The sequence below is a fragment of the Somniosus microcephalus genome, chromosome 12 (genome assembly GCF_052327205.1).
Source record: "Somniosus microcephalus isolate GS21.2 chromosome 12, FLI_Smic_1.0, whole genome shotgun sequence".
In the NCBI taxonomy this organism is placed as follows: Eukaryota; Metazoa; Chordata; class Chondrichthyes; order Squaliformes; family Somniosidae; genus Somniosus; species Somniosus microcephalus.
In genome coordinates, this window is record NC_140998.1 from 1,498,673 (window position 1) to 1,522,349 (window position 23,677).

General features: G+C 45.8%; 1 protein-coding gene across 1 annotated transcript in view; it reads left to right on the top strand.

The window, feature by feature from the left end:
* The window catches only part of zdhhc22 (zDHHC palmitoyltransferase 22), a 26,965-nt gene extending 3,288 nt beyond the window's left edge, over positions 1-23,677 (top strand). Inside the window, exon 2 of the mRNA XM_086002509.1 lies at positions 19,720-23,677. Coding sequence (XP_085858635.1) covers positions 19,736-20,515 — 780 coding nt within the window. The 5' untranslated portion in view covers positions 19,720-19,735 and the 3' untranslated portion in view covers positions 20,516-23,677. The remainder of the gene's footprint in view (positions 1-19,719) is intronic.

A 23,677-nucleotide genomic window follows, 5' to 3' on the forward strand; every position in this document is an offset into this window, starting at 1 on the left:
GAGGGAGCGAGGCAGAGAGGGAGCGAGACAGAGAGGGAGCGAGACAGAGAGGGAGCGAGACAGAGAGGGAGCGAGAGAGGGAGCGAGACAGAGAGGGAGCGAGACAGAGAGGGAGCGAGAGAGAGAGGGAGCGAGAGAGAGAGGGAGCGAGACAGAGAGGGAGCGAGACAGAGAGGGAGCGAGACAGAGAGGGAGGGAGACAGAGAGGGAGGGAGACAGAGCAGGATTAAGGTAAAGTCAGTGATTGCAGCAGGAATAATAATCAAAAAGCAACAGTGAGTGAAACAAAGAGCCAACAGAGACAGAATGAGGAAAAGAACGAGGCAGTGCATAGCCCGCTACCGTATATTACTATTAACCACACTCACTATCTTTGTGTTATTGTTAAATGTTGATATTCTAATTTCTATATATTGAGACAAGCAATGGACCCGATGAGCTGGAGACACCGCTGGTCCCTCCGTCCATTAACCAGTGTTCTTTGCTCGCTGTCCTTTACAGCGGCAACAATCTGTACGTATATCATGCCTCTGATGTAGAAAAGCAGCCTGAGCGTTTCACAGACCTAACCAAAAGACAAGCTTCCCTGCCGTCAGTACTCTCACCTTTCACTTCATCAGATAGCTCGATGTGGCACCTTGCCCCTTCCAGAACCTGTGTCCACAACACCCACCGCATTCCCCGATCCAGGGCTCGACCTCTCCGACATTTCAAGAAAGATGTAAAGGCCTTAGAACGGGTGCAGAGGAGGTTTACCAGGATGTTACCAGGGATGAGGGGCTTCAGTTATGGGGAGAGGTTGGAAAAGTTCGGACTGTTCTCCTTGGAGCAGAGAAGGTGAAGAGGTGACCTAATCGAGGTTTTCCAGATGATCCGAGGTTCTGATCGAGTAGATCGAGAGAAACGATTCCCTCTGGCGAGTGGGTCAATAACCAGAGGTCACAGATTTAAAATCATTGGTAAAAGATCTCGAGGGGCGATGAGGAGAAATGAACAGGTGGTGGAAGCTGATCCAGCAGTAATTTTAAATGGGAGTTGGACGGTCCTGGAGGATGAGGCACTGACAGGGTTCCCCACAGAAAGCGGGGCTGTGGGACTGAGCACCACTGCTCTTTCACAGAGACAGCATGGCACGGCGGGCCGAATGGCCTCCTTCTGTGCTGGAAGGTTCGATGATTCTATGAAATATTTATCAGATTCCCTTTTGAAAGTTACTATTGAATCTGCTTCCACCATAGCAAAGAGTTGGAATAAACGGGTCGTTTTCCGAGTGGCAGGCAGTGACTAGTGGGGGTACCGCAGGGATCGGTGCTAGGACCCCAGCTGTTCACAATATATATTAATGATCTGGACGAGGGAACTAGATGTAATATCTCCAAGTTTGCAGATGACACAAAGCTGGGTGGGCATGTGTGCTGTGAGGAGGATGCTGAGAAACTCCAGTTTGATTTGGACAGGTTGGGTGATTGGGCAGAAGCATGGCAGATGCAGTATAATGTGGATAAATGTGAGGTTATCCACTTTGGTGTCAAAAACAGGAAGATAGATTATTATCTGAATGGCAATAGATTGGGAGAAGGGGAAGTGCAACAAGACCTGGGTGTCCTTGTGCACCAGTCGCTGAAGATATGCATGCAGGTGCAGCAGGCGGTTAAGAAGGCAAATGGTATGTTGGCCTTCGTAGCGAGAGGGTTCGAGTACAGGAACAAGGATGTCTTGCTACAGTTATACAGGGCCTTGGTGAGACCACACCTTGAGTATTGTGTGCAGTTTTGGTCGCCTTATCTGAGGAAGGATGTTCTTGCCATGGAAGGAGTGCAGCGAAGATTCACCAGGCTGATACCTGGGATGGCAGGAATGACGTATGAGGAGAGATTGGGTCGATTAGGCTTATACTCACTGGAGTTTAGAAGAATGAGACGGGATCTCATCGAAAGTTATAAAATTCTGACAGGACTGGACAGACTAGATGCAGGAAGGATGTTCCCGATGGTCGGGGAGTCCAGAACCAGGGGTCACAGTCTAAGGATAAGGGATAAGCCATTTAGGACAGAAATGAGGAGGAATTTCTTCACCCAGAGAGTGGTGAACCTGTGGAATTCTCTACCACAGATGGCAGTAGAGGTCAATTCATTAAATATATTCAAGAAGGAGTTGGATATATTTCTTAAGGCTAAAGGGATCAAGGGATATGGGGAGAAGGCAGGGACAGGGTACAGAATTTGGATGATCAGCCATGATCTCATTGAATGGCGGAGCAGGCTCGAGGGGCCGAATGGCCTACTCCTGCTCCTATCTTCTATGTTTCTATCCTTTCAGGCTGCGCATTCCAGATCATAAAAGAAAGACTTACATTTCTACAGAGCATTTTACAACCTCAGGACTTCTCAAAGCACTTCACAGCCAATGAAGTACTTTTGAGTACAGTTCCTTTTTAATGTAGGAAATGCATTAGCCAATTTGTGCACAGCAAGCTCCCACAAACAGCAATGTGATTGTGGTAAACCACTGTTATACCTGCCTGTGTGTGTGTTTGTATTCCACTGTGTACATGCCTGTACATGCCTCGGCTGACTCCTCCCACGAGTCCAGGTATAAAGGTGACTGCTCCACAGTCCCTCTGTATTCTGGACTGGTCGACCACTCGAGGCACACCTTCATTCTCTTGTTAATAAAAGCCTGTTAGTTACTCGCTTAACCTCAGTCTTTTGAGTAATTGATAGCGCATCAGTGATAATGACCAGATAATCTGTTTTAGTGATGTTGATTGAGGGATAAATATTGCCTAGGACACCGGGGAGAACTCCCCTGCTCTTGTTCAAAATAGTGCCACGGGATCTTTTACATCCACCTGAGAGAGCAGATGGGGCCCCCGGTTTAACATCTCATCTGAAAGACGGCACCTTCGACAGTGTAGCTCTCCCTCAGTACTGCCCCTCCAACAGTGTGGCACTCCCTCAGTACTGCCCCTCAGACAGTGCAGCTCTGTATAAATAAAGAAGGCTAGAGTGCAGTTTGTCATGGAGTGCAGCTTGAAATAGAGTGTAAACGTGCGAGTTTGATGAGTAAGGGAGTGAATCATAAGGGTTAATCTTTTTTTTATAAAATGTTGTCTTGTGTACTTGCACTTAACATAAATTTAACTTAATTCTAATTAAGTTTCTTCCAGGCTTGAGCAGGGCAAAGCAAGCTCTGTGCTGGAGAGTGGGTGGGGCTAGTTAATTAATTAACTGGGCTAACTGGTCTGGATCTGCAACTGCCAGAGGTGACTCATAAATCTCAGTAGTATAAATAAGGAAGGCTAGAGTGCAGCTGTCATGGAGTATAGCTTGGAACAGAGTGTAAATGTGCGAGTTTGGTGAGTAAGGGAGTTCGGTGAGGAGGGGAGGGAGGTGCTTCTTTCTTTTTCTATCTGCCAGCCTCCAGGAGAGCAGGAGTTAAAAATCTGCATGAGAGGGGACAGAGAACCAGCGGGAGTTCGGCTCTGTGAAACCCCCCAACCGCATTCGGAGAAAAATAAAAGGTGACATCACAGGGAAGAGGCAGCGGACCTGAGCGGGAGCAAGAGTGGAGACAGAGCAAATAAACAGCTCGGCAGAGGAAGGTCCGAGAGCAGAGGCAGCAGACCTGAGCGGGAGCGAGAGCGGAGGCGGAGTAAATAAACAGCGCGGCAGAGGCAGGTCCGAGAGCAGAGGCAGCGGACCGGAGCGGGAGCGAGAGTGGAGGCGGAGCAAATAAACAGCGCGGCAGAGGAAGGTCCGAGAGCAGAGGCAGCAGACCGGACAACAAAAACAAGGAGTGACGTCACAGGAAAACAGGGAAGTGATTGGTTGGTCAGTACTTCTCTCTTTTCTTGCGCATTAGTTTATAATCCCGGCTCCTAATTTAAACCAAACATTCAAAATTTAAACACATTAATTAGATGCATTAGAGATGGCAGGGCAGGGGATGTGTTACAGCTGCAACATGTGAGAGCTGGTGGACACCATTGAGGTCCACGGCGACCACATTTGCAGTAAGTGTTGGTTGCTCGAGGAACTTCGGCTCCGTGTTGATGAGCTGGAGTCCGAGCTTCAAACACTGCGACACATCAGGGAGGGGGGAGAGTTACCTGGACGCTCTGTTCCAGGAGACAGTCACACCCCTTAGATTAATTCATTCAAATTTGGTCCGTGGTCAGGGACAGGTGGATGTGACTACGAGCGAGGCAGGTATGGGGACCCAGGAGGTAGTGGTGGAGGAGCCCTTGCTCTTGTCCAACAGTTACGAGGTTCTTAACTCTGTGAGGATGAGAGCAGGGACTGCAGTGAGGATGCGCAAACTGACCCCAGCACCGTGGTACAGGGAGCCATTCAAGTGGGGGGAAGCAAAGAGAAATGTGGTAGTGGTAGGGGACAGTGTAGTTAGGGGGTGTGGTGATTATTCCTTGATTAGTAAAAGTATTGTGATTCGTTGTTTGTTAACTGCCTTGGGATATGTGTTGTAATCTCATTGGTAGTTGATGATCACATGATGTGTTGTGGCTACCTTAAATTCAGTCCTTTTCTAGCTTAGTTGGGACTGGATGTGGAAAGATATGCTGCTGATTTTAAAGTTAATAAAGCCTAGCTTTGGAAGGCAAATCTATTCTTTATTTCAATTTATTAACTTTGTGTTAGAATGGAGCGATATCTTCAACCAGAACGATTCAAGGCTGACCCCAATTCTGCTGGAGTGGATGATAAATGGAAACATTGGTATTGTACATTTAAAAACTTTTTGGGCGTGTTGGATCAAGAGGCTCTAAATAAGCTGAATATGCTGATCAACTACATTGACCCGGATGTATATAAATATATTTTGCACTGTAAAACTTATGAAGAGGCTATTTCTACATTGGAAAAGATTTTTGTTAAACCAAAGAATGAGGTATTTGCACGTCATCTTCTATCTGCCCGTAGGCAGCAGGTGGGAGAATCTTTGGATACTTATTTACAAGCACTTCGGTGCCTTAGTGTTGACTGTAATTATAAGGCTGTGACGGCTGAAGAATATAAGGACGAATCGGTACGGGATGCTTTTATTAATGGATTACTGTCTAGATCAATTCGTCAGCGGTTGTTAGAAAATAAGACTCTGGATCTTTAAAGTGCTTTTGAGCAAGCTTCTACATTGGATGTGGCTCAGAGAAGTTTGGATTCTTATGCTCTTTTTAATCGGCCTGCGACTATGGTTTCGGCAGTTTCGGATGAAAAGGAATTATGTGGACTTAATGGGAGTGGTTTACTAGATTTTGAAACAGTTTCTACTTCGGCGGCCGTTGCCTCTAGGATTCAGAAGTGTTATTTTTGTGGGAATATCCGGCACCCTCGTCTGAAGTGTCCTGCTCGGGAGGCTGTGTGTAGTAAATGCGGCAAGAGAGGTCATTATGCACGTGTGTGCAAATCATCAGGTTCAATTACCTTCCCTTCTCCTGGTGTGGGAGGGTCTTCCTCCACTACCTCTTCTGTGACTATTCAGCCTTTAGATAGGGCGTTCATTGCATCAATTTCTGCTGCATTTGCTCATGGCCTAAACAAAGCTATAGTTACGGCTCAAGTTAATGGGTTGGAAGTGAAGGCCCTTATAGATACGGGCAGTACTGAGAGTTTTATAAGTCTTCAGTTTGCGAAGGAGAAGCATTTGAAAATTTTGCCCGTTACGTATCAGGTGTGTATGGCTCAGACGACACTTACTTCACAAATAGCTGGTTGTTGCTTTGTGAAAATGGTTCTTCTAGGTAATACGTATACTGATATACGCCTATCTGTTTTGCCTAATCTCTGTGCGGATATTTTGATTGGACATGATGTGCTTCAGTTACAAGAGTCTCTTAGTCTTTCATTTGGAGCGACTAGAGTCATAGAGTCATAGAGTTTTACAGCGCAGAAAGAGGCCCTTCGGCCCATCGTGTCTGCGCCGTCCATCAATCCCTGTCCAGTCTAATCCCATTTTCCAGCATTTGGTCCATAGCCTTGTATGCAATGGCATTTCAAGTGCCCATCCAAATGCTTCTTGAATGTTGTGAGGGTTCCTGCCTCTACCACCCTTTCAGGCAGTGAGTTCCAGCTTCCAACCACCCTCTGGGTGAAAAAGTTCCTCCTCAAATCCCCCCTAAATCTCCTGCCCCTTACCCTGAATCTATGCCCCCTTGTTATTGACCCCCCTACTAAGGGGAAAAGTTCCTCTTTCTCTACCCTATCTATGCCCCTCATCATTTTGTACACCTCAATCAGGTCCCCCCTCAGCCTCCTTTGCTCCAAGGAAAACAACCCCAGCCTGTTGAGTCTTTCTTCATAGCTGAGGCGCTCCATCCCAGGTAACATCCTGGTGAATCTTCTCTGCACCCTCTCCAAAGCAATCACATCCTTCCTATAGTGAGGCGACCAGAACTGCACACAGTACTCCAGCTGTGGCCTCACCAGCGTTTTGTACAGCTCCATCATATCCTCCCTGCTCTTATATTCTATGCCTCGGCTAATGAAGGCAAGTATCCCATATGCCTTTTTAACCACCTTATCTACCTGTTCCGCTGCCTTCAGGGATCTATGTACATGTACACCAAGGTCCCTCTGACCCTCTGTACTTCCTAGGGTCCTACCACTCATTGTGTATTCCCTTGCCTTATTTGTCCGTCCAAAATGCATCACCTCGCACTTTTCCAGGTTAAATTCCATTTGCCACTTTTCCGCCCATCTGACCAACCTGTTAATATCATCCTGTAGCCTGAGGCTTTCCTCCTCGCAATTTACCACCCCACCAATTTTCGTGTCATCCGCGAACTTACTGATCATACCCTTTACAGTCTCATCCAAATCATTAATGTAGATCACAAACAGCAAGGGACCCAGCACCGATCCCTGAGGTACCCCACTGGACACAGGCTTCCAGTCACAAAAGCAACCTTCGACCATCACCCTCTGCCTCCTGCCACTCAGCCAGTTTAGGATCCAACGCGCCAAGGCCCCCTGGATCCCATGGGCTCTTACCTTCTTGACCAGTCTCCTATGCGGGACTTTGTCAAAAGCTTTACTGAAGTCCATGTAAACCACATCCACAGCATTTCCCTCATCCACACACCTAGTCACCCCCTCGAAAAATTCAATCAGATTGGTCAGACATGATTTACCCTTGACAAAGCCATGCTGACTATCCCCGATTAATCCTTGCCTCTCCAAGTGGAGACTAATTTTGTCCCTCAGAATTTTTTCCAATAATTTCCCTACCACAGATGTTAGGCTCACTGGCCTGTAATTCCCTGGTTTATCCCTGCTACCCTTCTTGAATAATGGTACTACATTAGCTGTTCTCCAGTCCTCTGGTACATCCCCTGTGGCCAGTGAGGTTCTGAAAATTTGTGTCAGAGCCCCTGCAATCTCCTCCTTTGCCTCACACAACAGCCTGGGATACATCTCGTCTGGGCCTGGGGATTTATCCACTTTTTGGCCTGCTAAAACCGCTAGTACCTCCTCCCTCTCGATGCTAATATGTTCAAGTATGTCACAGTCCCCTTGCCCGACTTCTATGTCTACATCGTCTTTCTCCATAGTGAACACAGAGGCAAAAAATTCATTTAAAACCCCACCTACTTCATCTGGCTCTACACACAGCTTGCCACTTTGGTCCCTAATGGGCCCTACCCTTTCCCTGGTTATCCTCTTGCCCTTAATATACTTATAAAACATCTTAGGATTTTCCTTTATTTTGCTCGCCAGTGTTATTTCATGGCCCCTCCTCGCCCTCCTAATTTCCTTTTTAAGTATGCCCTGCACACCTTTTATACTCCTCTAGGGCTTCCTCCGTCTTTTGTCTTTTGTAACTGCCAAAAGCCCCCCTTTTTTTCCTAATGCATTTTTGTATATCCCTTGTCATCCAAGGTTCCCTTTGCTTGTTGGTCCCACCCTTGACCTTTACAGGAACATGTTGGTGTTGTACTCTCTCTATTTCCCTTCTGAAAGCCTCCCACTGTTTTGATGTGGATTTTCCTATAAGTAGCTGCTCCCAGTCCACTTTGGCCAGATCCTGTCTTATCTTATTAAAATCGGCCTTCCCCCAATTTAGAACCCTTATTTCCGGGCCGTCTTTGTCTTTTTCCATGACCACCTTAAATCTCACTGAATTTTGGTCACTATCGCCAAAATGCTCTCCTACAGACACTTCCACCACCTGCTCGGCTACATTCCCTAGAATTAGGTCCAGTACCGTCCCCTCTCTTGTAGGACTTTCTACATGTTGGCTCAAAAAGCTCTCCTGGATGCACCTTAAGAATTCTGCACCCTCGAAGCCACCTTTATCTATTTGTGGATTAACCTCTTTATCTATTCCTCCATTATCACTTTTTTCGAATTTGATGTCGGATTGTAAGCCAATTGCTACCAAGTCAAGAAGATATGGTAGTCAGGAGAGAGAATTTATTAATTCTGAAGTTCAACGTCTCTTATTGGAAGGAATCATTGAACCTAGTTGTTCGCCTTGGCGAGCACAGGTAGTTGTCACGACTAATGAGAGACACAAGAAACGAATGGTGATAGACTATTCCCAAACTATTAATAGGTATACTCAATTAGACGCATACCCTTTGCCTAAGATTGATAAGCTTATCAATAAAGTATCTCAGTATAAAGTTTTTAGCACTATTGATTTAAAGAGTGCTTATCATCAGATTCCTATTGTTAAGAAGGATCAACCATATACGGCCTTTGAGGCTGGTGGAAAGCTGCATCAGTTTTGCCGAATACCATTTGGTGTTACTAATGGTGTTGCTTGTTTTCAACGGGCAATGGATGCTTTTATAAGTGATAACTCCCTCTCTGACACCTTTTCATACTTAGATGACATCACAGTGTGTGGCAAATCAAGGGTGGAGCATGATTCTAATTTAAAAAGATTCCTTCAAGCTGCGGAAAAAGTTGGTTTAACTTTTAACAAAGAGAAATGTATCTTTTCGACTACTGAGGTAAATCTATTGGGGTATATTATTTCGGGAAATAAGATTAAACCAGATCCAGAACGTCTGCGACCATTGATCGGTTTACCTTGTCCTACTAATTCTAAGGCTTTGCAACGAGTTGTTGGACTGTTTTCTTATTATTCTAATTGGATTGCAAATTTTTCACGGAAGATCCAGCCTCTTATTCGGGTTACGACATATCCTCTATCATGGGAGGCCAGGACATGTTTTGAGAATTTTAAAAAGGATATTTTAGGAGCAGTTGTGCATTCCATTGATGAGCAGGTTCCCTTTGTGATTGAGACGGATGCTTCGGATTTTGCAACTGGGGCTATTTTGAACCAAAATGGAAGACCGGTGGCCTTTTTCTCACGTACTTTGAATAATAGTGAAAAAAGACATTCCTCAATAGAAAAAGAGGCATACGCAATAGTAGAAGCATTGCGTAAATGGAGACATTATTTATCGGGGCGACATTTCACGTTGGTAACTGATCAAAAATCTGTGTCCTTTATGTTTGATGTTAAACATTTTGGAAAGATTAAAAATGATAAAATAATGAGATGGAGGATTGAGTTGGCATGTTACCATTTTGACATAGTTTATCGTCCGGGGAAGGATAATGTTGCTGCTGATGCACTGTCGAGGGCTTATTGTTCTGTGATTCACGGAGATACGCTTATTAATCTTCACAATGCCTTATGTCATCCTGGGGTTACGAGGATGATACACTTTGTACGTAGTAAGAACTTGCCTTTTTCAGTTGAAGACGTCAAGCGGATGACTTCATCATGTTCTATCTGTGCTCGGTGTAAACCGAATTTCTTTAAGCCTCAACGAGCTCATCTTATAAAGGCTACTTCTCCTTTTGAACGTTTGAGTGTTGATTTTAAGGGACCTCTTCCTTCAACTACTCAAAACCGATATATATTTACTGTTGTGGACGAGTTTTCAAGGTTCCCTTTTGCTTTTCCTTGTGCAGATGTATCAGCTGCTACAGTTATTAAATGTTTGACTCAACTTTTTGTCATCTTTGGGATGCCTGCGTATATCCATTCGGACCAGGGAAGTTCTTTTATGTCTTCCCAGTTGAAGGAATACCTTCAGAGTCGGGGAATTTCTACTAGTAGAACTACCCCGTATAATCCCCAGGGTAATGGACAGTGTGAACGATACAATGGGGTGATCTGGAAGGCAGTTATGTTGGCGTTGACATCCCGGAACCTTAAGAATACACAGTGGGAAATGGTGCTGCCTGATGCCCTGCATTCCATTAGATCATTGCTTTCAACGGCTACTAATGTGACCCCCCATGAAAGGCTCTTTAACTATCCGCAGAGATCTACTACGGGATATTCGGTACCTTCATGGCTTACTATGCAGGGACCTGTGTTGCTTCGACGCCATGTTAGATTGTCAAAATATGACCCCTTGGTGGAGGAGGTGGAGCTGTTGGAGGCAAATTCCCAATATGCTCATATTCGATTCCAAGATGGGAAAGAAAGTACTGTTTCAATTAAAGACTTGGCTCCTTGTGGGGGCCAGCCCTCTTCTGAGGATATTAATAATGGTCATGATTCGGATAATGTGGATGCTGTTACAGATACTACGAATATTTCCAATCCGATTGCAGATAATCATACTTCTATTAGTCAGCCTTTGATAGATGTTTATGACCGTCCCAGTTCATCTTCTGATGGGATTTCTAATCCGGAAACCGTTGAGAATCGGGATATGGATAGCCTTCCTGTTGAAGATACTTCTGTGCCTTCTGGCGTGGGAGGGCAAGGAATTTCACCAAGGTTAAGAAGGTCGACACGAACAAGATATCCGGTTGACCGATTGAAAATGGACTTTTAAATTGATAGTAATGTTTTAAAAATTGTTGAAATATTATAGTATATTGTTTTAGTTGAGAGATACTTAATACTTATGCGTAATGTTATTATTTGTTGTTGTTCATTTAGTATTGTGTTATGTAAATAGTTTTATTCTCGTGCATAGTTTAGTTGTAAATAATTAATTGTAAATTGTAAAAGTTATTAGGTTGGAGTATATTTTAAAAGGAGGGGTGATTATTCCTTGATTGGTAAAAGTATTGTGATTCGTTGTTTGTTAACTGCCTTGGGATATGTGTTGTAATCTCATTGGTAGTTGATGATCACATGATGTGTTGTGGCTACCTTAAATTCAGTCCTTTTCTAGCTTAGTTGGGACTGGATGTGGAAAGATATGGTGCTGATTTTAAAGTTAATAAAGCCTAGCTTTGGAAGGCAAATCTATTCTTTATTTCAGGGGGATAGACACTGTTCTCTGCAGCCAAGAGCGCGAGTCCCGAAGGCTGTGTTGCCTGCCCGGTGCCAGGGTAAAGGACATCGCCTTGGGGCTGGAGAGGAACTTGAAGTGGGAGGGGAAAGATCCAGTTGTTGTGGTCCATGTAGGTACCAATGACATAGGTAGAGCAAAGAAAGAGGTTCTGCTGAGGGAGTATGAGCAGCTAGGGGCTAAATTAAAAAGCAGAACCACAAAGGTAATAATCCCTGGATTACTACTGGAGCCACGTGCAAATTGGCACAGGGTCAATAAGATCAGAGAGCTGAATACGTGGCTCAAGGATTGGTGTAGGAGAAATGGGTTTCAATTCATGGGGCACTGGCACCAGTGCTGGGATAAGAGGGAGCTGTTCCGTCGGGACGGGCATCATTTAAACCAGGCTGGGACCAGTGTCCTGGCGAATCGAACAACTAGGGCTGTAGATAGGGCTTTAAACTAAATAGTGGGGGGTGGGGGGGGAGAGGGGGGGAGGGATACGCTGAGTGGAAATTAAAAAAGTCAAAGAAAAACGAGAAGGCAAAAGTGCAGGGTAGCGATGGGGTGATGATAACCAGTGTGTGACAGGAAGGGACAGAGCGTATACACATAAGAGTGCATCAGAAAGAGGGGTCAGAGTAGGGAAAAATGGTAAAAAGAGAAATTTAGAAGCTCTATATCTGAACGCACGCAGCATTCGTAACAAGCTAGTTGAGTTGCCAGCAAAAATAGAAATAAATGGGTATGATCCGATAGCCATTACAGAGACGTGGTTCCAAGGCTGGGAACTGAATATTCCGGGGTGTTTGCCATTTCATAAGGAATAGGCAGAAAGGAAAAGGAGGTGGTGTAGCTCTGTTAATAAGGGATGAGATTAGTACAGTAGTGAGAAATAATACTGGCCTAGAAGATCACGACGTAGGATCAGTTTGGGTGGAGATGTAAGAAGTCACTGGTGGGAGTGGTCTACAGGCCCCCAAACAGTAGCCACACTGCAGGACAGAGTATAAATCAAGAAATAATAGAGGCATGTAAGAAAGGTACAGCTATAATCATTGGAGATTTTAATCTTCATATTGATTGGACAAAGCAAATTGGCAAAGGTGGACTTGAGGAAGAGTTCTTAGAGTGTATACGGGGATGGTTTCTTGGAACAATATGTTGTGGAACCAACCAGGGAGAACATTATTTTAGATCGGGTAATGTGTAACGAGGTTGGATTAATTAATGATCTCGAAGTGAAGGATCCTCTTGGGAAGAGTGATCATAGCATGGTAGAATTTCAAATTCAGTTTGAGGGTGAGAAAGCTAGGTCTCAAACTAGTGTCCTGAACTTAAACAAAGGTCATTACAAAGGCATGAAGGCAGACTTGGTTAAAGTAGACTGGGAAAATATATTACAGGGTAAGACTGTAGAAAAGCAGTGGCAAACATTTAAGGAGATATTTCATAACTCTCAGCAAAGATATATTCCAGTGAGAAAGAAAGACTCTAAGAGAAGGATGAACCATCCGTGGCTAACTAAGGAAGTAAAGGATGGTATCAAATTGAAAACAAAAGCATACAATGTTGTGAAGAATAGTGGATGGCCAGAGGATTGGGAAATCTTTAAAAACCAGCAAAGGACGACTAAAAAAATGATAGAGAGAAGATAGCTTATGAGAGTAAGCTAGCAAGAAATATAAAAACAGACAGTAAGGAGGGATGATATATTAGCGGGTTCCTCTAATGAGGCCTTATGGGTAGAACTTAAAAACAAAAAGGGGGCAAGCACTTTGCTGGGAGTGTACTATAGGCCCCCAAACAGTCAGAGGGAGATAGAGGAACAGATATGGAGGCAAATCTCAGAGAAGTGTGAAAATAATAGGGTAATAATAGTGGGGGATTTCAACTTCCCCAATATAAATTGGGATAGTCAGAGTGTGAAAGGCTTAGAGGGTGCAGAATTCTTAAAGTGCATCCGGAGAGCTTTTTGAGCCAACATGTAGAAAGTCCTACAAGAGAGGGGGCGGTACTGGACCTAATTCTGGGGAATGTAGCCGGGCAAGTGCTGGAAGTATCAGTAGGAGAGCATTTTGGCGACAGTGACCATAATTCGGTGAGATTTAAGGTGGTCATGGAAAAAGACAAAGACGGCCCGGAAATAAGGGTTCTAAATTGGGGGAAGGCCGATTTTAATATGATAAGGCAGGATCTGGCCAAAGTGGACTGGGAGCAGCTACTTATAGGAAAATCCACATCAAAACAGTGGGAGACTTTCAGAAGGGAAATAGAGTACAACGCCAACATGTTCCTGTAAAGGTCAAGGGTGGGACCAACAAGCAAAGGGAACCTTGGATGACAAGGGATATACAAAAATGCATTAGAAATAAAAGGGGGGCTTTTGGCAGTTACAAAAGACTAAAGACGGAAGAAGCCCTAGAGGAGTATAAAAAGTGCAGGGGCATACTTAAAAAAGAAATTAGGAGGGCGAGGAGGGGCCATGAAATAACACTGGCGAGCAAAATAAAGGAAAATGCTAAGATGTTTTATAAGTATATTAAGGGCAAGAGGATAACCAGGGAAAGGGTAGGGCCCATTAGGGACCAAAGTGGCAAGCTGTGTGTAGAGCCAGATGATGTAGGCGGGGTTTTAAATGAATTTTTTGCATCTGTGTTCACTATGGAGAATGACAATGCGGACATAGAAATCGGGCAAGGGGACTGTGACATACTTGAACATATTAGCATCGAGAGGGAGGAGATGCTAGCGGTTTTAGCAGGCCAAAAAGTGGATAAATCCCCAGGCCCGGACGAGATGTATCCCAGGCTGCTGTGGGAGGCAAAGGAGGAGATTGCAGGGGCTCTGACACAAATTTTCAGAACCTCTCTGGCCACAGGGGATGTACCAGAGGACTGGAGAACAGCTAATGTAGTACCATTATACAAGAAGGGTAGCAGGGATAAACCAGGGAATTACAGGCCAGTGAGCCTAACATCTGTGGTAGGGAAATTATTGGAAAAAATTCTGAGGAACAAAATTAGTCTCCACTTGGAGAGGCAAGGATTAATCGGGGATAGTCAGCATGGCTTTGTCAAGGGTAAATCATGTCTGACCAATCTGATTGAATTTTTCGAGGGGGTGACTAGGTGTGTGGATGAGGGAAATGCTGTGGATGTGGTTTACATGGACTTCAGTAAAGCTTCTAACAAAGTCCCGCATAGGAGACTGGTCAAGAAGGTAAGAGCCCATGGGATCCAGGGTGCCTTGGCGCGTTGGATCCTAAACTGGCTGAGTGGCAGGAGGCAGAGGGTGATGATCGAAGGTTGCTTTTGTGACTGGAAGCCTGTGTCCAGTGGGGTACCTCAGGGATCGGTGCTGGGTCCCTTGTTGTTTGTGATCTACATAAATGATTTGGATGAGAATGTAAAAGGTATGATCAGTAAGTTCGCAGATGACACGAAAATTGGTGGGGTGGTAAATTGCGAGGAGGAAAGCCTCAGGCTACAGGACGATATAAACGGGTTGGTCAGATGGGTGGAAAAGTGGCAAATGGAATTTAACCCTGAAAAGTGCGAGGTGATGCATTTTGGACGGACAAATAAGGCAAGGGAATACACAATGAGTGGTAGGACCCTAGGAAGTACAGAGGGTCAGAGGGACCTTGGTGTACATGTACATAGATCCCTGAAGGCAGCGGAACAGGTAGATAAGGTGGTTAAAAAGGCATATGGGATACTTGCCTTCATTAGCCGAGGCATAGAATATAAGAGCAGGGAGGTTATGATGGAGCTGTACAAAACGCTGGTGAGGCCACAGCTGGAGTACTGTGTGCAGTTCTGGTCACCTCACTATAGGAAGGATGTGATTGCTTTGGAGAGGGTGCAGAGAAGATTCACCAGGATGTTACCTGGGATGGAGCGCCTCAGCTATGAAGAAAGACTAAACAGGCTGGGGTTGTTTTCCTTGGAGCAAAGAAGGCTGAGGGGGGACCTGATTGAGGTGTACAAAATGATGAGGGGCATAGATAGGGTAGACAAAGAGGAACTTTTCCCCTTAGTAGGGGGGTCAATAACAAGGGGGCATAGATTCAGGGTAAGGGGCAGGAGATTTAGAGGGGATTTGAGGAGGAACCTTTTCACCCAGAGGGTGGTTGGAATGTGGAACTCAATGCCTAAAAGGGTGGTAGAGGCAGGAACCCTCACAACATTCAAGAAGCATTTGGATGAGCACTTGAAATGCCATTGCATACAAAGCTATGGACCAAATGCTGGAAAATGGGATTAGACTGGACAGGGATGGATGGGCGGCGCAGACACGATGGGCCGAAGGGCCTCTTTCTGTGCTGTAAAACTCTATGACTCTATGACAGTATGAGCTTCTACAGGTATATAAAAAGGAAGAGAGTAGCTAAAGTACATGTTGGTCCCCTAGAGGATGAGTCTGGGGAATTAATAATGGGAAACAGGGAAATGGTGGAGACTTTGAACAAATATTTTGTATCGGTCTTCACGGTAGAAGACACTAAAAGCATCCCAATAATGGATAATCAGGGGGCTATTGGGGTGGGGGGGGGGGGGAACTTAAAACAATCACTATCACTAGAAAGTACTCGGCAAACTAATGGACTAAAGGTGGACAGGTCCCCTGGACCCGATGGCCTGCATCCTAGGGTCTTAAAAGAGGTGGCTGCAGAGATAGTGGATGCATTGGTACCAATCTACCAAAATTCCCTGGATTCTGGAGAGGTCCCAGCAGACTGGAAAACCGCAAATGTAACACCCCTATTTTATAAAGGAGGGAGACAGAAAGCAGGCAACTATCGACCAGTTAGCCTAACATCTGTCATTGGGAAAATGCTGGAGTCCATCATTAAGGAAGCGATAGCAGGATATTTAGAAAATCAGAGTATAATCAAGCGGAGTCAGCATGGTTTTATGAAAGGGAAATCATGTTTGACAAATTTGTTGGAGTTCTTTGAGGATGTAACGAGCAGGGTGGATAAAGGTGAACCAGTGGATGTGGTGTATTTGGATTTCCAGAAGGCATTTGATAAGGTGCCACATAAAAGGTTACTGCACAAGATAAGAGCTCACGGGGTTGGGGGTAATATATTGGCATGGATAGAGGATTGGCTAACTAACAGAAAGCAGAGAGTCGGGATAAATGGGTCATTTTCCGGTTGGCAAACTGTAACTAGTGGGGTGCCACAGGGATCAGTGCTGGGGCCTCAACTATTTACAATCTACATTAATGACTTGGATGAAGGGACTGAGTGTAATGTAGCCAAATTTGCTGATGGTACAAAGATAGGTGGGAAAGCAAATTGTGCGGAGGACGCAAAGAATCTCCAAAGGGATATAGAGACAGGCTAAGTGAGTGGGCAAAAATCTGGCAGATGGAGTTTAATGTGGGAAAATGTGAGGTTATCCACTTCGGTAGGAAAAATAAAAAAGCAAATTATTTAAATGGGGAAAGATTACAAAATGCTGAGGTACAGAAGGATCTGGGGGTCCTTGTACATGAATCATAAAAAGTTAGCATGTAGGTACAGCAAGTAATTAGGAAGGCAAATGGAATGTTGGCCTTTATTGCAAAGGGAATGGAGTATAAAAATAGGGAAGTCCTGTTACAACTGTACAGGGTGTTGGTGAGACCACACCTGGAGTACTGCATACAGTTTTGGTCTCCTTATTTAAGGAAGGATATAGTTGCATTGGAGGCAGTTCAGAGAAGGTTCACGAGGTTGATTCCGGAGATGAAGGGGTTGTCTTATGAGGAAAGGTTGAGCAGGTTGGGCCTATACTCATTGGAGTTTAGAAGAATGAGAGGGGATCCTATTGAAACACATAAAATTCTGAAGGGGCTTGACAGGGTCGATGCAGAGAGGATGTTTCCCCTCGTGGGGGAATCTAGAACTCGGGGGCATAATTTCAGAATAAGGGGGCACCCTTTTAAAACGGAGATGAGGAGGAATTTCTTCTCTCAGAGGGTCGTGAATCTTTGGAATTCTCTACCCCAGAGAGCTGTGGAGGCTGGGTCAGTGAATATATTTAAGGTGGAGATAGACAGATTTTTGAACGATAAGGGAGTCAAGGGTTATGGGGAGCGGGCAGGGAAGTGGAGTTGAGGCCAAGATCAGATCAGCCATGATCTTATTGAATGGCGGAGCAGGCTCCAGGGGCCAAATGACTTACTCCTGCTCCTGCGTCTTATATTCCCTCAGTACCGCCCCTCCGACAGTGCAGCACTCCCTCAGTACTGCTCCTCCGGCAGTGCAGCACTCCCTCAGTACTGCGCCTCCGACAGTGCAGCACTCCCTCAGTACTGCCCCTCCAACAGTGCAGCACTCCCTCAGTACTGCCCCTCCGACAGTGCAGCTCCCCCTCAGTACTGCTCCTCCGGCAGTGCAGCACTCCCTCAGTACTGCGCCTCCGACAGTGCAGCACTCCCTCAGTACTGCCCCTCCGACAGTGCAGCACTCCCTCAGTACTGACCCTCCGACAGTGCAGCACTCCCTCAGTACTGCCCCTCCGACAGTGCAGCACTCCCTCAGTACTGCCCCTCCGACAGTGCAGCACTCCCTCAGTACTGCCCCTCTGACAGTGCAGCTCCCCCTCAGTACTGCACTGGGTGTGTCAGCCTAGATTTTTGTGTTTCAGTCTCTGGAGTGAGACTTGAACCCACAAACCTTCTGACTCAGAGATGAGAGTGTTACCCACTGAGCCACAGCTGACACTGTTAGCAACTCACTGTGTAAAAACATTTCTCATCTCCCCCCACCCCCACCCTGGATTTTTGACACCTATTACATTTGTCAGACACAAGTTGCTTCTCACAATCCCGTGCAGGCTGCCCTGAATTAACCCGAGTTCTAGGTGAGTGTTAGAAACCATAATATAGAATAAAACTATCAAGTGTGCAGTGGTGTCCCACAGGGTTCAGTCCTGGGGCCACTTCTGTCCCAGTGTGTATCAGTCATTTGGATATAAGCCTGGAGGGAGTGATGTTGAAATTTCCAGTTGATACCAAAATAGGAAGTACAGTTAATTCTTTAGAACACCAAAGGAAACTGTAAATAGGCTTAAAAGTGGCAAATGGAATTTAATATCAGTAAGTGTGAGGTGATACATTGTGTACAAAAATACCAGCAGTAATTATACTCTGAATGTAAGAAGGTTCAGGGCTGGGGAAGTGCAGAGGGATTTTGAGCGACAGGTACACAGGGACATTAAAAGGCAGTATGTCAGGTTAATAAGGCTGTCAAAAAAAAATTAACGGAATTCTCGGTTTTATCAAGAGTTAATGATGAGCCTATATAAAACCTTCAAAGACCCCAGTTGGAGGATTGTGTGCAGTTTTGGGCATCACACAATAGGAAAGATACCGAGAGGGTGAAATTGGGCTCGGTAGCGCCCGTTTTTTGGGCACTACGAGGCATCTTAAACTACCAAAATGGCGTCCGCGGTGTGCGCGCACACTTCCAATGGGAAGTGCGCCGGACGCCGTCTTTGTAAAGGGGTTAGCGTGATTGCACCTAACGTCCACTGGCAGTGTGCAGAGCAGGCAGATCATGACGTGTGCAATGCTGATTTGACGCCATTTTGGAGCTCCACGCTCCAGCCTACGCCCTCTCTTAACCTCCCACAGCTAAACATGCATTCAACAGCATGAAGGACCGCCCAGCAGCACGCCTTAAAGGGATCATCAACTACTTGCAGGTTAGTTGCTGGATTATTTCTTCTGGCTGTTGCTGCGATTCTATGTGTTTTAGGTGCTTTTCCATACTTGTTTAAAGTTTCAACTGAATCACAGAAACTTACAGCACAAAAGGCTGCCGTGACTATGGTGGAGAATTGGTAGATAGGCTTTTCTGAGGTGTATCCAGGGTTTCTGAAGTTAGCTGATTGGAAGACCTCCTCCTGAAATTCCCCACAATGGTTCAAAATATTTCAAATTGACTGCAACACTGAGAAGGTTGGTGTAACTCAGTCTTCGGGGTCCCCTGAGCTGGTGGAGTTTGACACAGAAACATGTAGAACTTGCAACACAGAAACAGGCCATTCAGCCCACCCAGTCCATGCCAGTGTTTACCCTCCGTGCCAGCACATAGTCCTAATCACATTGACCCACCTGGCCCCACATCCCTTCATCCACACATCCAATTTAAGCTTAAATATTGTCATAGTTTCTGCCTCAACCACTAACCCTTTAAGTGAATCCCACAGCCTCCAAATCTCCTACATTGAATCTTGTATCTACGGCCCCTTGTTCTAGACCCTCAACTACTGCAAAGTCTGTTTCTACCTACCCTGTCACATCCTTTCATCATTTTAAACACTTCTATCATATCTCCCTGTAATCAGCGTTGTTCTAATTTTTAGCCCAATATTCTGTACAGTCTGTCCCATCACTGAGCAGGAATAATTGCTGCAACTCACTGTGTTTGGTTCCTTTTGCAGGAAGGAATGGTCCAGGATGCTGAAGCTGAAGATCTTGAACACTGTAGCTCCATCGTACTTTCTCGGAGTCTGCATCACCACCATGATCCTTCAGAGTTTTGTTTTCATTCCCACTATCTTTGATGATGACTTCCGCCAGCCATGGTCCTACTGTGGTTACCACTTCTCTTTCTTTCTCTATGTGTCAGCAAACGTTTTGGGGAACTACTTCTTGATCCTGTGGTACCCATCAGAGAGCTTACAGACCAGCAGCACCTGCCCCAATGGGAGCGAGACCCTGCAGCCAGGCAGCCACTTCTGCAAGTTGTGCAGCAAAGTCATCCTGAGGCGGGACCACCATTGCTTCTTCACCGCAAACTGTATTGGGAACAGGAACATGCGTTACTTTCTGATGTTCGGATGGTACACCTCCATTGTCTGCCTCTACTCCTTGGTGGTGGGTGTAGCATACCTGAGTGTGGAATACCATCTCTCCTTCGAGAATCCCCTCACCTTCCTCACCCTCCTTCCCCTCTCCTTCTTCCACTTCTTCTTCAGTATGATCCCATCTTTCCAGCTGTTCCTCGTTCTGATGCTGTACATCTGGTTGGGGATTGGACTCACCTGCGCTGGTTTCTGCTGCCAACAGATTCTCTTGGTGGCCCGAGGTCGCACCTGGTACCATCTGAAGAAAGGAATGCCGGCGGTCCGCTGCACTCCGTGGGGGGTCAATCTTCAGGACGTGTTCGGAAAGCGTTGGTTGCTGGGATTCTTCTTCCCGATTCCAACAGTACACTTCGATCCAAAGGACAAATAGAATTGAATCCCCAGAACTCCCTATGCTCATCAAACCCAAAATACTGAATCCCTGGCACTCCCCACACTCATCAAACCCAAAATACTGAATCCCCGGCAGTTCCCACTCATCAACCCCAAAATACTGAATCCCCAGAACTCCCCACACTCATCACACCCAAAATACTGAATCTCGACACTCCCCACGCTCACCAAACTCATTGTACTGAATCTCGACACTCCCCACGCTCACCAAACCCATTGTACTGAATCTCGACACTCCCCACGCTCACCAAACCCATTGTACTGAATCTCGACACTCCCCACGCTCACCAAACCCATTGTACTGAATCTCGACACTCCCCACGCTCACCAAACCCACTGTACTGAATCCCGACACTCCCCACGCTCACCAAACCCACTGTATTATATCCTGAGGTTATCCTTCACTAGGAACGAGGTGCAATTACATTGTCCCACGTACCCTGAACCTGAACACAGCTTTCAGTCCATGCAGGATGGGTGGCAGGTTGCTCCATCTGCACACCGACAAGGTTATCCTCCTTACAGATATCAACCTTCTGCTATTTTGTGTCTTTTTAAATATATATTGACTTCCCTTATTGAACACTTACACCATATATAACTGTTTATAATCTGGTAGGAGCAGAGGAAGGCTGGGATTGGGAATCCGGTGATGCTGAGGAATGCCCTACACCAGGGGAGTGTCAATCAATCACGGGGAAACACCAGGAGTGAGCGCTGTGTTTAGGTGGGCTGACAGTGTGCAAAACTGTACAAATATCCTGAGGGTCGTTGTTAACCGGAACGTATTTCAATTCAGAATGGCTGTAAATGCCGGTGAGGATGTGACAGAGTTGTATTGTATCCATGTTGTATTTGCTGTTCAGCTGAGTGCAGGCCAGGTCTCGGTAGGTGCCGCTGGGTGAGATAGGCTGGGATTGGGATTCCGCAGGTCACTGACTCATTCTACATTTCACTTGCTGTCTGTGATTGAGGGGTGATCTAATCGAGGTGTTTAAGATGATTAAAGGAGTTGATCGGGTGGATAGAGAGAAACGATTTCCTCTGGTGGGGGGAGTCCAGAACAAGGGACATAACCTTTAAATTAGTGCCAGGCCGTTCAGTGGCGATGTCAGGAAGCACTTCTTCACACAAAAGGTAGTGGAAATCTGGAACTCACTCCCCCAAAAATCAGTTTAGGCCAGGGGTCAATTGAAAATTTCAAAACTGAGGTCATCGACCCGAAACGTTAACCCTGTTTCTCTCTTCACAGATGCTGCCTGACCTGCTGAGTATCTCCAGCATTTTCTGTTTTTATTTAAATTTCCAGCATCTGCAGTATTTTCTTTTTGTGTTGATAGATTTTTGTTGGGTAAGGGTATTAAGGGATATGGAACCAAGGCGGGTAAATGGAGTTAGGTCGCAGATCAGCCATGTTCTAATTGAATGGTGGAACAGGCTCAAGGGGCTGAATGGCCTCCTCCTGTTCCTATGTCAACAATCAGTCTATGCTTCATACGCACAGCAAGAGCAGATTTGCCAAAGAGCAAAGACTATAAAAGTGTTCATCAGAAATGGACTGGTTAGTGGATGGGCAGACTGGTTAGTGGATGGGCAGACTGGTTAGTGGATGGGCAGACTGGTTAGTGGATGGGCAGACTGGTTAGTGGATGGGGGTGTTTGCTGATGATTACACAGTGTTCATTTCCATTCGCAACTCCTCAGATAATCAAGCAGTCCACACCCGCATACAGCAAGACATTGGAGACATTCAGAGTTGGGCTGATTAAGTAGCAGGTAACATTCAGGCCACACAAGTGCCAGGCAATGACCATCTCCAACAAGATACAGTCTAACCACTGCCCCTTGAAAGTCAATGGCATAACCATCGTCAAATCCCCCACCATCAACATTCTGGGGGGTCACCATTGACCAGAAACTTAACTGGACCAGCCACATAAATATTGTGGCAACAAGAGCCGGTCAGAGACTGGATATTCTGCGGTGAGTGTCTCACCTCCTGACTCCCCAAAGCCTTTCCACCATCTACAAGGCACAAGTCAGGAGTGTGATGGAATACTTTCCACTTGCCTGGATGAGTGCAGCTCCAACAACACTCAAGAAGCTCGACACCATCCAGGACAAAGCAGCCCGCTTGATTGGCACCCCATCCACCATCTTAAACATTCACCACCGGCGTACCGTGGCTGCAGTGTGCACCATCTACAAGATGCACTGCAGCAACTCACCAAGGCTTCTTCGACAGCACCTCCCAAACCCGCGACCTCTTCCACTGAGAAGGACAAGGGCAGCAGGCGCATGGGAACACCGCCAAGTTACACACCATCCTGACTTGGAAATATATCATCGTTCCTTCATCGTCGCTGGGTCAAAATCCTGGAACTCTTTACCTAACAGCACTGTGGGAGTACCTTCAGCACGTGGACTGCAGCGGTTCAAGAAGACGGCTCACCACCACCTTCTGAAGGACAGTTAGGGATGGGCAATAAATGCTGGCCTTGCCAGCAATGCCCACATCCCATGAATGTTTAAAAAAGAGACAGGTTAGTGGGATGGGGCAGAGAGGGTGCAGATGCAGATTTATGTGGGGCAGTGAAAAGTAATTCATTTTGAGAGGAGAAGCAAGGCATGGGAGTATAGACTGAACAAATATTATTTAAAAGTAAATAAATTTGATTAGTGTTTTCAGTCTGTCTGAATTTGGTTGAAAGTGTATCTTGTCCAACATCTGAGAGACTAAAGAAGGAGCATAAATCCTGCATTCACACCAGTAAATTGTGTCCTCCCCATATCCCGCAACCCCACCTACCCACCTTCTCACCAGGTGACAGGGTAGGTAGAAGCAGGCTGATCCAGTAGTTGAGGGTCTAGAACAAGGGGCCGTATATACAAGATTCAATGTAGGAGATTTAGAGGCTGTGGGATTCACTTAAAGGGTTAGTGGTTGAGGCAGAAACTATGACAGCATTTAAGATTAAATTGGATATGTGGATGAAGGGATGTGGGGCCAGGTGGGTCAATGTGATTAGGACTATGTGCTGGCACGGAGGGTAAACACTGCCATGGACTGGGTGGGCTGAATGGCCTGTTTCTGTGTTGTATTTCTCTGTTACTGAATAAAGTGGTTTGTTTTAATGAC